Source organism: Lipotes vexillifer, unplaced genomic scaffold, assembly GCF_000442215.2.
Source record: "Lipotes vexillifer unplaced genomic scaffold, Lipotes_vexillifer_v1.1 scaffold847, whole genome shotgun sequence".
Lineage (NCBI taxonomy): Eukaryota > Metazoa > Chordata > Mammalia > Artiodactyla > Lipotidae > Lipotes > Lipotes vexillifer.
The window spans coordinates 506,375-523,828 of record NW_006778821.1 but is presented as its reverse complement, the minus strand read 5'-3'; the positions used below and the strand labels follow the sequence as shown (position 1 = coordinate 523,828).

General features: G+C 42.8%; 1 protein-coding gene across 2 annotated transcripts in view; it reads right to left on the bottom strand.

The window, feature by feature from the left end:
- SYTL5 (synaptotagmin like 5) overlaps positions 1 to 17,454 on the bottom strand; it is a 108,916-nt gene that overhangs the window by 33,511 nt on the left and 57,951 nt on the right. For both annotated transcript variants that reach the window (XM_007451972.1, XM_007451973.1), the window contains exon 6: positions 1,153 to 1,294. In XM_007451972.1, the coding sequence (XP_007452034.1) occupies positions 1,153 to 1,294 (142 nt within the window). The remainder of the gene's footprint in view (positions 1 to 1,152; positions 1,295 to 17,454) is intronic.

Genomic DNA, 17,454 nt, shown 5'->3' with positions numbered 1-17,454 from the left:
GCGTGGCCTTCTGCCTTCCACTCTTATTTCCCTACAGCTGCTTCTCAGAAAAGCCCCCAGTTCCTGTATAAACAGAAGCCAGATGATCTCACTAGTCTGCTGAAAACCCTTCAACTGCCCCCGTCCTATCCAGAGTAAATGCCGAAGTGCATACGGTGGTCTCCAAGACCCTATCTGGCCCTACTACCCCTTTGAACTCATTTCCTAGTACTCCGCCCTTCGTTCACTCACAACAGCCACGCTGGCCTCCTTGCTTGTCCTTGAACGCACCAGGTATGCTCTCACCTCAGGATCTTTGCACTGGCTGCTCCTCCAGGGGCATTAGAGATCTTTTAGACACTGACGAAGTAAGGGCACTGACTATGCAAGATGGAGGTCAGCCATAAAGTGACTGGAACAACCTTCCTGTAATGTACTTGCTGAATGTACGTGCTGTCCCAGCATGGATGAAAACCTTGCCCCAGACTCCTGCATGGCTAATTCTTCCACTTCATTCAAGTCTTCGCTTGACCAGGGCTTGGCATATAGTAGGCCCTCATTAAATACTGGCTGAATCAAAGAATTATAGTTTGCATATAAAGATTTCTTAAATATAGATGTCAGCTATATATATGGAGTTTCCTGCTTAATCAAAAAATTTAGTAGATGTTCATTCATTCAAAAGAACAGCTTATACACACACACACACACACACACACACACACACACATGCACACACACTATGCGATTTAAGTCTCCATTATGTGTTTATTTTAATGGATGTATAGAAAAGAAAACGATAAAAATATTTCAAGAGTCTAGGTTTCCTAATTTTAATTGGTTTGGAAAATTTTTAGAATAGTTAAGATCGTGACAAGCAACATGGAAGATCAAAATCAGAGACTGCTGAACATTAGTTATATTTTATTGAAACCATATAGCCATCGATACCCCCATCAAACAAATTCCACCCTCGAACCTGCTCTTTCCTTCTCATTTGAGGCCTCCTGCCAGGAGCTAAGGATGCAGGAGGTTCAGTCCTGATAAAGAAGCATCTATGTTAAACAAGATAAACAACATGGTCTCAGGTACAGAGAGCTGAAGCCCAGCCATGCCGTGGTGGTGAGGCTTAGTCCCAGAAGGGGGAGTGTTCCTTCACATCCGTGTACTTACTCGACTGCTGACTGAGGTCACGCTGCGAGTGCTTGGGGCTGGTGACCTCTGAGTGACTGGGGTCACACCACTGCTCCGGACGCTCTTTGGAGTTCCAGGACCAGCTTCCTGCTCGTTGGAACCTGATGAACCAGTGCTTCCCCTAAGTGCGAAAGAACATACGGACTTTAAAATGGAAGCAGAGCAGCGACGAAAGACACAGTCAGGGAAAAGCTTCCAAGAAAACAACGGCAACACGCGAACCCCTTCAGGGGCTCATGTGGTTCAACGTCATTTGTCTGACTCCAGGGTCTTCATAATTGAACTTACCTCTCCACCCTTTTTGATTCCCACTGCTCACCAGCACACTCCCAGCCAGCCCAGGTTCCCTACAATTTTTTCAGCTTACCACGCTCGTGCTCATGCTTCCGCTTCTAAGGCTTCTGCTCACGTTCTCCCCACCTGATACGCCCTATTTGCCATTCTCTGTTTATCCAAATCTTCCCCATCCTTCAAGGGCCAAATGAAGTCCAGCCGCCCCAGTCACGCCTTCCCTGTCTATCACAGGCCTTGTCAACCTCTGCTCTACTCAATTTCTGGTGATTTACAGTCTTTGCCAAACTATGTAGCAGTTGCCTACACAATGTCTTGTTTGGTCTTTAACAGATACGTGGGCGTTGGCACCTCTTTCAACTGTGACCTCCTTAGGGACAGAGTTGATGACATATTTACCATGATATCTCTAGCACCTTCACAGTATCTTGGTGCACAGGAAGCACTCGGTACCTATGTAATCAAAGACTGGCGATTATATTTTCTCAGTGTTGTTTTTAGTGACTGACTCATGGCGCACATTTAATGAATGTAGGATAAAAATAATGACATTTTGTAAACGGGGTTGATTCACTTTCATGTTTGCTAAACCTGATTCAATGCCATTCAATAGTGATTAATGAAAAAACAGTTCCTGCCTGGAGGTGATCACAATTTTCTTATTAAATGGAGCTTCATAAGTAAATAAGTTTTGACAAATTAGTTTAAGAGAAGTGTTTGTTCTTCTTTTATCCTTTGTTCTCAGTGAGTACAAAATATGCTAAATGGGAAAATATAAGCCCTTATGAATTTCACTTTCAGTTACTATTTTAATAAGTTATCAGTGCACCTATAATAATAAACAGCTTCTTGTTAAAGCACAATAGTGATTAGAGCTCACAGTTGAGCCAGTAAGAGGAGAGACTTATAGGAATAAAGGAAGGGCAGTTTTATAAAAAGAATGATGGCGCACGGGTCATTACTAGAAGATAAATCTGGCAGAAGAAAGAATCAGCAATGACCAGTGGAGCTGTCAACCACAGCTCGTAAGTTTTTTCAAGGCTCTGCACCAGAGAAGCCACCAAAACCAAATATGCCCTTATTGATACGAGCAGCCACCAACACTCTCGATAATTATGCAAATAGCAGCTGCATTTACTGAGTATTTTCTAGGTGGTTGACACTCCCCATTCCGCAAATCCATGTTAAAAAAAAAAAAAAAGGTATTAACATTCCTATTTTGAAGATAAAGAAACTGAGTCTTGGAGAGGTTAAGCAATTACTCCATACATGCATGCGTGTGTGTGTGTGCATACACGACAGAGTTAGTATATGACAAAGTCAGGATAAAAACAGAATTGTCTGCTTATCCAAAGCCTACACTCACACTCACGCTAGTTTCTCACACTGCTTATTCATCATTTCACCAAGATCAAATTGTCACAACCAGGCAGGTTCTACATGGATAGAATGTAGAAGGATGCTATCAAGCAGAAGATAACGAAAGGATCAGAGACCTGAGAGTTCGTTCCTTACAATTTGATTAAGAGAGCTAGGAAAATTTTCTGGGTAGGAGTCCTTCGATACTACACAGAAACAGAGCCTGCTGCTTCTTTCTAGAAGCAGCACTTTGAATAAATTATAGTACAATGGACTCTGCTCAGGAGGGGGCTATGACTGTGTCTTTTGAGTCGAACAACAAGAAAATAAAATTTTGTGATTAAGTACATTGATACAATTTGAAATTCTCAGTTCCTTGGTGATTTCCCTGAGTCCTCCTATCTCAGGTGCTACATTTGACAACAGTTAAATATATTCATACCTTTCCCAAGGGATGCTACTTATTCTCAGAAGTCCAACTTAGAAAGGTCTTAGAGACCTACCCAGTGATCCTGCCCTGTGTTCACAGGTTCCCTACTCTTATAACAATACTACCACAAAAATCTCTCCCTCCTGTTTTAGGTAAAATCTCCTTTAAAAATAAAGGCTAGGACTGCATCTTGCAGAAAGGAGCCCAGACGTTATGGTCCAAGGGGATTTATGTGGGTATTTCTGCTTGTGTCTGTGCTGAAGGTCCTCTCAGACCCAGGTAGTTTTGGAAAAGTCCCCATCATGGATTAGCCTTCCTAGGACCCAAAGTCCTACTTATGTGGAAGCTCTGGCAGAAGGTGATTAATTGTGGTGATGACATTCAAGAGGCTATCCTGTAATAAGGAAAAAAGTCTTGTGATCATAAGCCAGCTACTGGAAATTACTGGTGCCAGAAGCATTATCTCAAAAATGGCATATACTTTCATATTTACCCCTGACATTTACTGTGAGCTTCTTAAAAATATTTTCCTCTCAGTTGAATGTTTCAGTTGATTAAACTAGAAAAGACTTAGTCTAATGAGGTGGAATATCATAAATATTTGGGTGCCAACCCTTTTGGACATTATGTAAAATCTGACATAAAATACATGAATCTTCACCTCTTAAACAGAAAGAGGATAAAAGCTTCCTCAAGCCTAAATTAGAGAAATTTAAAGCTCAATTAAGAAAGAGCTATTTCTGATCCCGATATCTTGTAACTGATATTTAAATTAGAAGTATTAGAAATCAGTGCTACCAAACCTTGAAGCTGAACTTGGCTTAGGGGGAAACCGACAAGAAAAAGATACATTTATCTCGTTCTAATAGGGCCCGAAGTATGGGGAATATGACACTGTCTGGGGAGCGTGGAAATTCTGAGTTACTTGAAAGACACATTCCCTAGGGGAAGAAAGAGTGTCATTTACTTTAGCTTATGAGATGCTTTTTAAAAGCCTTCTGTTTTGTTATCTCTAATTTCATGCTGGCCCAAAACCTTGAAAATGGCTTCCTAGATATATCCATTTCTACATAAAGAATCCAAGGATAGGGGACAGAGACTCTAATTTAACGAGTTGCCTTTCTGGTTTACAGCGAAGTCTCCCAGGACTTGGAGCCCGGAAAGAATTTCCCAGGATTCAACCTTCCCAGAGCAGGCTGACAAGGTTGAGCCTGTGCCTGCCTGGGTAAAGGAATGCTCCCCTAAAGACCAGCCAAAGGCAGCATTAACCTGAGAGATACGACACTCACTGGGACAATGAGGCTAGGGCGTAGCATGACACAGAGGTGGCATGACATTCGTTCTGCAGTTTACACGCTGTCCTAACTTCTTTTGGTTATATCAGATCTGAAATAAGTATGGAAGGGACAGGCAAGGGAGGTTGTACTTAGAAAGTGACGCGAGCCTGTTAAATGGGAAAGAGGTGTTAAAAAGGAGAAACAAAAGGGAAAAAAGCTGTACGTGGCTCAACCTTCCAGTTTTTGGTGATCCCCAAATGTAATGTCTTTGTCAACACCGTCTTATGCGAGCTGGGTGGCCCTCACCCTTGGTTGCACATCAGAAACATCCGGGGAGGTTTTAAACATCCCCATGCCCAGGCCACACCCAAGACTAACCACATCAGAGCCTCTGGGCACGGGATCTAGGCATCCATGTGTTTTACCACGGCTCCCGCATCCCCTACCACCAGCCAAAGCTGACAAACACTGGCCTAAACTGGGGATGAGTTTAAATTCATTGATCTCAGGCATCTCTCCAACTGCCTTATCGTTTCCTCTCATAGCACGACTTTCTTTATTCAGCACGGTGCTCGCATCAACAGAGCGGAGCTGTCCTCACAGCTTAGATTGTGAGGAATGGAAGGATGCTTTCTGTGTCAGTGAGTGAATGTATGGCACCAGGGGTCAGCAAACTATGGCCCCTGTATCGAATTGGCCCACCACCTGTTCTTGTAGAGCCCACGAGCTAAGAGAGGTTTTACATTTTCAAGTGGCTGGGGAAAAACAAACCCAAAACTCAAAAGAAGAATATTTTGTGATGTGAAAATTATGTGAAGCTGACATTTCAGTGCCCACAAATAAACTTTTATTGTAATGCAGGCATGCACATTCACTTTTTGTTTTGTGTACAGCTGCTTTCATGCGCCTGCCAACTACAAATTGGCACTTGCCATCTGCCTCTACAAGGATGACGTCACTAACCACTGCAGCCACTGATCTCCAACACCCCCTGAAAGGAATTCAAGGTGGAGATCAGGAATGAGGCCCTCTGTGCTCTAGGAAAAACTGGCAGAACAGCTCTTCAGAGAGTTAGATATTTTCAGGAGAAGATTTGATGAGCCCAAGTCTTGCATCTCTTTGTATCTAGGAAAGCACTAGAATCCTTCATGGTGACGTCTGCTCCTCGTGACTAGCAGCCAGCCTCTGCCAACATGCGTGCTTCACTGCACGTCCCCCTTCACTAAAGTCACACAGAACACTGACCTTCCGCCTGCCTCTCTGGACCACTTCCTCAGAGCTCTCTGAAGTGCCGTCTCCAAGACGACAGACCTCATTTTGCCCCCAGTAAAACTTAACTCACAACTCTCAGGTTGTGCACTTTTTTTCAGTCGACACTACAACAGCACAGTGAGTAGTTGAGACAGAGACCATCTGGCTCACAAAACCAAAAATATTAACTATCTGTACCTTTACAGAAAAGTTTGACGGCCCCTGTGTGTGTGTGTGTGTGCCTGACTACACAGGCACACACACACACACAGGTATGTGTGTCTCCATTTAAAAACCAAACTCTTTGGAGAGGTCAACACGTCCCAAAGGAATGAATTTCTGATACTGTGTGTGTGTGTGTGTGTGTGTGTCTGTGTGTGTGTGTGTGTGTGTGTGTGTTGTACTTGGGCACAAATGAACCATCCTAAGAGCTCTTGAACTCTGAATTAGAGAAGTAGATAAATACAGAAGAAGTGGAAATTCATTAAGCAGTTTCTCTAGCTGCAGTTTCCTCTGAAGCCACTAGCTTTCTGTGGCTGAATTACACATATTTTCCTTCCTTTTCCTTTTTGGAGAAAGGACAAATATAATACAATGTGGTAGGTGCTCAGTGAAATCTTGTTCGATGAATCTTAGTGTTAAGTATATAAAGAGGCTTTATCATTTGATTTACTAAAAAAAAAGCTGATTTGTTTGACGGTTTTTAAATGTTTACGGTTTCCTCAATGAATCTGTTTCCTTTAAAAAGACTCTCTAAAATGGAGCAGACGGTCCTCATGAGGGAAGGACTCTGGGTATGAGGGAAAAGAAAATTAAGAACAGGCAGAACTCTCAGTCTGATAATATTTTGGTCGTTTACAATCACAACAAAATTCTGTTCCCATGTCTAGTTTCTAAAGAATGGCTGGGGCTTCCCTGGTGGCGCAGTGGTTGAGAGTCCGCCTGCCGATGCAGGGGACGCGGGTTCGTGCCCCGGTCCGGGAAGATCCCACATGCCGCGGAGCGGCTGGGCCCGTGAGCCGTGGCCACTGAGCCTGCACGTCCGGAGCCTGTGCTCTGCAATGGGAGAGGCCACAACGGTGAGAGGCCTGCGTACCGCAAAAAAAACAAAAACAAAAACAAAAAAAAAGAACGAATAAAGAACGGCTGGAAGCCAGTTGGAGGAGAGGCCAGCAGCCATGCAAAACCTTGGGTGGACGAGAAGTCAGAGCAAGAAAACCAAGTGCCCTCACCCGCTAGACAGCAAGGAAAGCAAGTGTTTAGCTGAACTTAGCTTTCAGTAACTAAATGGAAAAAGCACTTACTCTGTACTTAGTAGTTGGGATTTGCTAAACTCTTGTTCTACCTGTAATGCTTTGTTGCTTATAAGAAAAAAGTTACCAAGGAATCCAAAGCCATCCATATCCTGGTCCAATGAAGCTCTCCATCTCATCTCTTGTAAACCACATTTCAATTTTACACTCTAAAAACCCTGAACTGTTTGTTATCTAGCACATGCAAACTTGCTTTATGCCTCTTTTCCTTTGCACTTTCTAGTTCCTCTATCTAGAATGTTCTTCTTACCTCTCTTCACCTGGCCAAGTACTCCTCACGCCTTCAAACTGCTTAGGGACCATGTGCATGAAGCTTCCCTGAATCCTCTGGAAGGTTAAATGCCTATCTCTGGTTTTCCCATAGCACACAGATATCTTTTTAGCATGATACCATATTGTCTTGAAATTATTTGTTTGGTCATCCCAACCTTCCCTGCCAAATTGGAAGTTCACGAACGGGTGGAAAAGTAGCATTAACTAAGATCTTCCACGTTTACCACTTGGCATACAGCACTAGGCTAATAATGTTGGCAGAGCTTTGTGTTGAATTCATTTGTATAAATAAAATGCATAGGCGGGAAAGAATTGGAGAAATGACAAGATAACAAGGAGGCGGCTTCGGGCTTACAATCATCTGGCCACGAGGATGAGGAAGTCAAGAACCCAGTTGTGGTTCAACCTAAGTAGAGTGTCAAGGGTCTGGCTGAACTCCCGATCTCCACACTGCCTCACATTATTGACGTTATAATAAGGAACGTCTCGGGCTTCCCTGGTGGCGCAGTGGTTGAGAGTTCGCCTGCCAATGCAGGGGACGCGGGTTCGTGCCCCGGTCCGGGAAGATCCCATATGCAGCGGAGCGGCTGGGCCCGTGAGCCATGGCCGCTGAGCCTGCGCCTCCGGAGCCTGTGCTCCGCAATGGGAGAGGCCACAATGGTGAGAGGCCCGCGCGCCACACACACACACACACACACAAACACACACACAAAAAGAAAAAAGAACGTCTCATGTATATAAAGAAAACATAAATCAGGGGCTGAGCAACTGGTGGTCTGACACTCTGCACCTTTGGAGGAGGTCCAAGAGCAATTAAGGAGGGACGCTGTAGCAGACATCGGTGCTCCCGCCCCTTTCACCTCAGCACTCACCTCTATCCACAGAACTCACCTCCTCTATCCACAGAATCCTGTTTACTAGGAACACCCACCCACAACTCTATACCTGAGGACTTCTTTGGATCCCAAGAGCATGGAGCTCCTGTGCATAGAACAAGTCAGAAGTGCCAGAGAGTAAGCGCCCCAGAGTTAGCCCTTAAACCAATGATGAACAGGGAGCTGGTTTATAACTACCCCAGATTCCTGATCTCTTGACTGGATAACTCTGAGAAGTGTTGTAGACTGTCTCCTACAGTTGTCCACCGAGATTGAACGCTAGTTGCCACAGTGGTAACTGGCTTAATGACACACTCTTTTAGGCTTCCCTCCCTGGCTCACACGCCACTCCCCTATCTGTGTGTTCCAAGACCACAACCTAAACAAATTAATTGCTTTGGAATCCTTACATCAGGGTTTTCTTCTGGAGGAATTCCAATCAAGATACGTATGTATGGTGGGCAAAGGATGTGTTGGAAAGGGATGCTCCTGAGTTATAAGTTTCTCATTGAAGAATTATTTGGCAACTCTAGACCTCATGTAACTCCCACTGATATGGTCACAGTTCAAGTAAACTACAGACTCTCATGATTCCACATTCCATCACCTCTTCTATCACCTGTCCATCACTTCATGGAACTATTGATAAGACTGAATACTGCAGGGTGCTGTGAAGAGTGTGCTGTGCTTTTGGATCAGAGCCAGCCAAAGCAGCTTGTGAACCTTCACAGAGACTGTGACAGTCAGTCCTGGGCTTCCTAGAGAGCAATTAAGAACAACTGGAATGCAAATCAAAACTACAATGAGATATCATCTCACACCAGTCAGAATGGCCATCATCAAAAAATCTAGAAACAATAAATGCTGGAGAGGGTGTGGAGAAAAGGGAACCCTCTTGCACTGCTGGTGGGAATGTGAATTGGTTCAGCCACTATGGAGAACAGTATGGAGGTTCCTTAAAAAACTACAAATAGAACTACCATATGACCCAGCAATCCCACTACTAGGTATATACCCTGAGGAAACCAGAATTCAGAAAGAGTCATGTACCAAAATGTTCATTGCAGCTCTATTTACAATAGCCCGGAGATGGAAACAACCTAAGTGCCCATCGTCGGATGAATGGATAAAGAAGATGTGGCACATATATACAATGGAATATTACTCAGCCATAAAAAGAAACGAAATTGAGCTATTTGTAATGAGGTGGATAGATCTAGAGTCTGTCATACAGAGTGAAGTAAGTCAGAAAGAGAAGGACAAATACCGTATGCTAACACATATATATGGAATTTAAGAAAAAAAAAATGTTATGAAGAACCTAGGGGTAAAACAGGAATAAAGACAGAGACCTACTGGAGAACAGACTTGAGGATATGGGGAGGGGGAAGGGTGAGGTGTGTTAGGGCGAGAGAGAGACATGGACATATATATACTAACAAACGTAAGGTAGATAGCCAGTGGGAAGCAGCCGCATGGCACAGGGAAACCGGCTCGGTTCTTTGTGGCTGTCTGGAGGGGTGGGATAGGGAGGGTGGGAGGGAGGGAGACAAAGAGGGAAGAGATATGGGAACATATATATATGTATAACTGATTCACTCTGTTATAAAGCAGAAACTAACACACCATTGTAAAGCAATTATACCCCAATAAAGATGTTAAAAAATAAAAAATAAAAAAAATAAAAAAATAAAAAGAACAACTGGAGGGGGAGAGGGGGAAGATGGCGAAAGAGTAAGACGCGGAGATCACCTTCCTCCCCACAGATACATAAGAAATACATCTACACGTGGAACAACTCCTACAGAAGACCTACTGAACGCTGGCAGACCTCAGACCTCCCAAAAGGCAAGAAACCGCCCCCCACGTACCTGGGTAGGGCAAAAGAAAAAAGAATAAACAGAGACAAAAGGATAGGGACGGGACCTGCACCAGTGGGAGGGAGCTGTGAAGGAGGAAAGGTTTCCACAACTAGGAAGCCCCTTCGCGGGCGGAGACTGCAGGTGGCGGAGCGGGGGAGCTTCGGAGCCGCGAGGAGAGCGCAGCAACAGGGGCGCGGAGGGCAAAGCGGAGAGATTCCCGCACAGAGGATTGGTGCCGACCAGCACGCACCAGCCCGAGAGGCTTGTCTGCTCACCCGCTGGGGCGGGCGGGGCTGCGAGCGGAGGCTCAGGCTTCGGAGGTCAGATCCCAGGGCGAGAACTGGGGTTGGCTGCGTGAACAGAGTCTGCAGGGGGCTAGTGCACCACGGCTAGCCGGGAGGGAGTCCGGGTAAAAGTCTGGAGCTGCCAGTGGGGCAAGAGACTTTTTCTTGCCTCTTTCTTTCCTGGTGCGCGAGGAGAGGGGATTAAGAGCGCCGCTTAAAGGAGCTCCAGAGACAGGCGCAAGTGGCGGCTAACAGCGCGGAGCAGACAGACGGGCATGAGACGCTAAGGCTGCTGCTGCCGCCACCAAGAAGCCTGTGTGCGAGCACAGGTCACTCTCCATACCTCCCTTCCGGGGAGCCTGTGCAGCCCGCCACTGCCACGGTCCCGGGATCCAGGGACAACTTCCCCGGGAGAATGCACGGCGCGCCGCAGGCCCGCCCCGCACTCCGTGCCCCTCCCTCCCCCAAGGCCTGAGTGCGCCAGAGCCCCGGAAGCAGCGGCTCCTTTAACCCCGTCCTGTCTGAGCGAAGAAGAGACGCCCTCCGGCGACCTACACGCAGAGGCGGGGCCAAATCCAAAGCTGAGCCCCTGGGAGCTGTGAGAACAAAGAAGACAAAGGGAAATCTCTCCCAGCAGCCGCAGAAGCAGCGGATTAAAGCTCCACAATCAACGTGATGTACCCTGCATCTGTGGAATACATGAATCCAACGAATCATCCCAAATTGAGGAGGTGGAATTCGAGAGCAAGATCTATGATTTTTTCTCCTTTTCCTCTTTCTGTGAGTGTGTATGTGTATGCTTCTGTGTGAGATTTTGCCTGTATAGCTTTGCTTTCACCATCTGTCCTAGGGTTCTATCCGTCCGTTTTTCTTTGTTTCACTTTTTAAAAAAGATTTTTTCCTAATAATTTTTTTATTTTAATAACTATCTTATTTTATCTTACTTTATTTTCTTTTCTTTTATCCTCTTTCTTTCTTTCTACCTTTTATTCTGAGCCATGTGGATGAAAGGCTCTAAGTGCTACAGCCAGGAATCAGTGCTGTGCCTCTGAGGTGGGAGAGCCAACTTCAGAACACTCGTCAAGAAGAGAACTCCCAGCCCCACATAATATCAAACGGCGAAAATCTCCCAGAGATCTCCATCTCAACACCAGCACCCAGCTTCACTCAACGACCAGCAAGCTACAGTGCTGGACACCCTATGCCAAACAACTAAAAAGACAGGAACAAAACCCCACCCATTAGCAGACAGGATGCCTAAAATCATAATAAGTCCACAGACACCCCAAAACACACCACCAGACGTGGACCTGCCCACTAGAGAGACAAGATCTAGCCTCATACACCACAACACAGGCACTAGTCCCCTCCACCAGGAAGCCTACACAACGCACTGAACCAACCTTAGCCACTGGAGACAGACATCAAAAACAACGGGAGCTACGAACTTGCAGCCTGCAAAAAGGTGAACCCAATCACAGTAAGATAAGCAAAATGAGAAGACAGAAAAACACACAGCAGATGAAGGAGCAAGATAAAAACCCACCAGACCTAACAAATGAAGAGGAAATAGGCAGTCTACCTGAAAAAGAGTTCAGAATAATGATAGTAAAGATGATCCAAAATCTTGGAAATAGAATGGACAAAATGCAAGAAGCAGTTAACAAGGACCTAGAAGAAATAAAGATGAAACAGACAATGATGAACAACACAATAAATGAAATGAAAAATACTCTAGATGGGATCAATAGCAGAATAAATGAGGCAGAAGAACGGATAAGTGACCTGGAAGATAAAATAGTGGAAATAACTACTGCAGAGCAGAATAAAGAAAAAAGAATGAAAAGAACTGAGGACAGTCTCAGAGACCTCTGGGACAACATTAAACGCACCAACATTCGAATTATAGGGGTTCCAGAAGAAGAAGAGAAAAAGAAAGGGACTGAGAAAATATTTGAAGAGATTATAGTTGAAAACTTCCCTAATATGGGAAAGGAAATCGTTAATCAAGTCCAGGAAGCACAGAGAGTCCCATACAGGATAAATTCAAGGAGAAATACGCCAAGACACATATTAATCAAACTGTCAAAAACTAAATACAAAGAAAGCATATTAAAAGCAGCAAGGGAAAAACAACAAATAACACACAAGGGAATCCCCATAAGGTTAACAGCTGATCTCTCAGCAGAAACTCTGCAAGCCAGAAGAGACTGGCAGGACATATTTAAAGTGATGAAGGAGAAAAACGTACAACGAAGATTACTCTACCCAGCAAGGATCTCATTCACATTTTTCTTTTTTTTAGCGTTACGCGGGCCTCTCACTGTTGTGGCCAGGAATCCCCATAAGGTTAACAGCTGATCTCTCAGCAGAAACTCTACAAGCCAGAAGGGAGTGGCAGGACATACTGAAAGTGATGAAGGAGAAAAACCTGCAACCAAGATTACTCTACCCAGCAAGGATCTCATTCAGATTTGATGGAGAAATTAAAACCTTTACAGACAAGCAAAAGCTGAGAGAGTTCAGCACCACCAAACCAGCTTTACAACAAATGCTAAAGGAACTTCTCTAGACAAAAACACAAGAGAAGGAAAAGACCTACAATAACAAACCCAAAACAATTAAGAAAATGGGAATAGGAACATACATATAGATAACTACCTTAAATGTAAATGGTTTAAATGCTCCCACCAAAAGACACAGACTGGCTGAATGGATACAAAAGCAAGACCCATATATATACTGTCTATAAGAGACCCACTTTAGACCTAGAAACACATACAGACTGAAAGTAAGGGGATGGAAGAAGATATTCGATGTAAATGGAAACCAAAAGAAAGCTGGAGTAGCAATTCTCATATCAGACAAAATAGACTTTAAAATAAAGACTATCAGAAGAGACAAAGAAGGACACTACATAATGATCAAGGGATTGATCCTAAAATATAACAATTGTAAATATTTATGCACCCAACATAGGAGCACCTCAATACACAGGCAAATACTAACAGCCATAAAAGGGGAAATTGACAGTAACACGTTCATAGTAGGGGACTTTAACACCAATGGACAGATCATCGAAAATGAAAATAAATAAGGAAACAGAAGCTTTACATGATACATTAAACAAGATGGACTTAACTGATATTTATAGGACATTCCATCCAGAAACAACAGAATACGCATTTTTCTCAAGTGCTCATGGAACATTTTCCAGGAAAGATCATAACTTGGGTCACAAATCAAGCCTTGGGAAATTTAAGAAAATTGAAATTGTATCCAGTATCCTTTCCGACCACAACACTACGAGACTAGATATTAATTACAGGAAAAGAACTGTAAAAAATACAAACACATGGACGCTAAACAATACACTACTTAATAACAAAGTGATCACTGAAGAAACCAAAAAGGAAATCAAAACATACCAAGAAAAAAATGACAATGGAGACACGACAACCCAAAACCTGCGGGATGCAGCAAAAGCAGTTCTAAGACGGAAGTTTACAGCAATACGATCCTACCTTAAGAAAGAGGAAACATCTCGAATAAACAACCTAACCTTGCACCTAAAGCAAATAGAGAAAGAAGAACAGAAAAACCCCAAAGTTAGCAGAAGGAAAGAAATCATAAAGATCAGATCAGAAATAAATGAAAAAGAAATGAAGGAAACGATAGCAAAGATCAATAAAACTAAAAGCTGGTTCTTTGAGAAGATAAACAAAATTGATAAACCATTAGCCAGACTCATCAAGAAAAAAAGGGAGAAGATTCAAATCAATAGAAGTAGAAAGGAAAAAGGAGAAGTAACAACTGACACTGCACAAATACAGATCATGAGAGATTACTACAAGCAACTCTATGCCAATATACTGGACAACCTGGAAGAAATGAACAAATTCTTAGAAATGCACAACTTGCCAAGACTGCATCAGGAAGAAATAGAAAATATGAACAGACCAATCACAAGCACTGAAATTGAAACTGTGATTAAAAATCTTCCAACAAACAAAAGTCCAGGACCAGATGGCTTCACAGGTGAATTCTATCAAACATTTAGAGAAGAGCTAACACCTATCCTTCTCGAAGTCTTCCAAATATAGCAGAGGGAGGAACACTCCCAAACTCATTCTATGAGGCCACCATCACCCTGACACCAAAACCAGACATGGATGTCACAAAGAAAGAAAACTCCAGGCCAATATCACTGATGAACATAGATGCAAAAATCCTCAACAAAATACTAGCAAACAGAATCCAACAGCACATTAAAAAGATCATACACCATGATCAAGTGGGGTTTATTCCAGGAATGCAAGGATTCTTTTATATATGCCAATCAATCAAGGTGATACACCATATTAACAAATTGAAGGAGAAAAACCATATGATCATCTCAATAGATGCAGAGAAAGCTTTTGACAAAATTCAACACCCATTTATGATAAAAACCCTGCAGAAAGTAGGTGTAGAGGGAACTTTCCTCAATATAATAAAGGCCGTATATGACAAGCCCACAGCCAACATCATCCTCAATGGCGAAAAACTGAAAGCATTTCCACTAAGGTCAGGAACAAGACAAGGTTGCCCACTCTCACCACTCTTATTCAACATAGTTTTGGAAGTTTTAGCCACAGCAATCAGAGAAGAAAAGGAAATAAAAGGAATCCAAATCGGAAAAGAAGAAGTAAAGCTGTCACTGTTTGCAGATGACATGATACTATACATAGAGAATCCTAAAGATGCTACCAGAAAACTACTAGAGCTAATCAATGAATTTGGTAAAGTAGCAGGATACAAAATTAATGCACAGAAATCTCTGGCATTCCTATACACTAATGATGAAAAACATGAAAGTGAAATCAAGAAAACACTCCCATTTACCACTGCAACAAAAAGAATAAAATATCTAGGAATAAACCTACCTAAGGAGACAAAAGAACTGCATGCAGAAAATTATAAGGCACTGATGAAAGAAATCAAAGATCATACAAATAGATGGAGAGATATACCATGTTCTTGGATTGGAAGAATCAACATTGTGAAAATGACTCTACTACCCAAAGCAATCTACAGATTCAATGCAATTCCTATCAAACTACCACTGGCATTTTTCACAGAACTAAAACAAAAAACTGCACAATTTGTATGGAAACACAAAAGACCCCGAATAGCCAAAGCAATCTTGAGAACGAAAAATGGAGCTGGGGGAATCAGGCTCCCTGACTTCAGACTATACTACAAAGCTACAGTAATCAAGACAGTATGGTACTGGCACAAAAACAGAAAGATAGATCAATACAACAGGACAGAAAGCCCAGAGATAAACCCACACACATATGGTCACCTTATCTTTGATAAAGGAGGCAGGAACATACCGTAGAGAAAGGACAGCCTCTTCAATAAGTGGTGCTGGGAAAACTGGACAGGTACATGTAAAAGTATGAGATTAGATCACTCCCTAACACCATACACAAAAATAAGCTCAAAATGGATTAAAGACCTAAATGTAAGGCCAGAAACTATCAAACTCTTAGAGGAAAACATAGGCAGAACACTCTATGACATAAATCACAGCAAGATCCTTCTTGACCCATCTCCTAGAGTAATGGAGATAAAAACAAAAATAAACAAATGGGACCTAATGAAACTTCAAAGCTTTTGCACAGCAAAGGAAACCATAAACAAGACCAAAAGACAGCCCTCAGAATGGGAGAAAATATTTGCAAATGAAGCAACTGACAAAGGATTAATCTCCAAAATTTACAGGCAGCTCATGCAGCTCAATAACAAAAAAACAAACAACCCAATCCAAAAATGGGCAGAAGACCTAAATAGACATTTCTCCAAAGAAGATATACAGACTGCCAACAAACACATGAAAGAATGCTCAACATCATTAATCATTAGAGAAATGCAAATCAAAACTACAATGAGATATCATCTCCCACCAGTCAGAATGGCCATCATCAAAAAATCTAGAAACAATAAATGCTGGAGAGGGTGTGGAGAAAAGGGAACACTCTTGCATTGCTGGTGGGAATGTGAATTGGTACAGCCACTATGGAGAACAGTATGGAGGTTCCTTAAAAAACTACAAATAGAACTACCGTATGACCCAGCAATCCCACTACTGGGCATATACCCTGAGAAAACCGTAATTCAAAAAGAGTCATGGACCAAAATGTTCATCGCAGCTCTATTTACAATAGCCAGGAAATGGAGACAACCTAAGTGTCCATCGTCGGATGAATGGATAAAGAAGATGTGGCACATATTTACAATGGAATATTACTCAGCTATAAAAAGAAACGAAATTGATTTATTTGTAATGAGGTGGATGGATCTAGAGTCTGTCATACAGAGTGAAGTAAGTCAGAACGAGAAAGCCAAATACCGTATGCTAACACATATATATGGTATCTAAGAAAAAAAATGTCATGAAGAACCTAGGGGTAAGACAGGAATAAAGACACAGACCTACTTGAGAATGGACTTGAGGATATGGGGAGGGGGAACGTTAAGCTGTGACAAAGTGAGAGAGTGGCATGGACATATATACACTACCAAGCGTAAAATAGATAGCTAGGGGGAAGCAGCCGCATAGCACAGAGAGATTAGCTCAGTGCTTTGTGACCTCCTAGAGGGGTGGGATAGGGAGGGTGGGAGGGAGGGAGATGCAAGAGGGAAGCGATATGGGAACATATGTCTATGTATAACTGATTCACTTTGTTATAAAGCAGAAACTAACACACCATTGTAAAACAATTATACTCCAATAAAGATGTAAAAAAAAAAAAAAAAGAAAGAACAACTGGAGAAAAGTGGAATGTGCTTGGGCTGGGAGTTGGGGGGGATATGAGAAATTGGTTGGTTATCAGAAGGTACAGGTTCCCATGGTTAAATGCTTGCCATATCCCCTAATGTCATGATAGAAATGCTGCTGAGAACCACAGCAGCATCCTTTATCCATTTGTTACTGAACAGAATAAATTTTCACTTCCAAGTTCCACTTTTCCTTTCCTTTTTTTTTCTTTTCTTTCTTTTTTTTTTTTTTTTTTTTTTT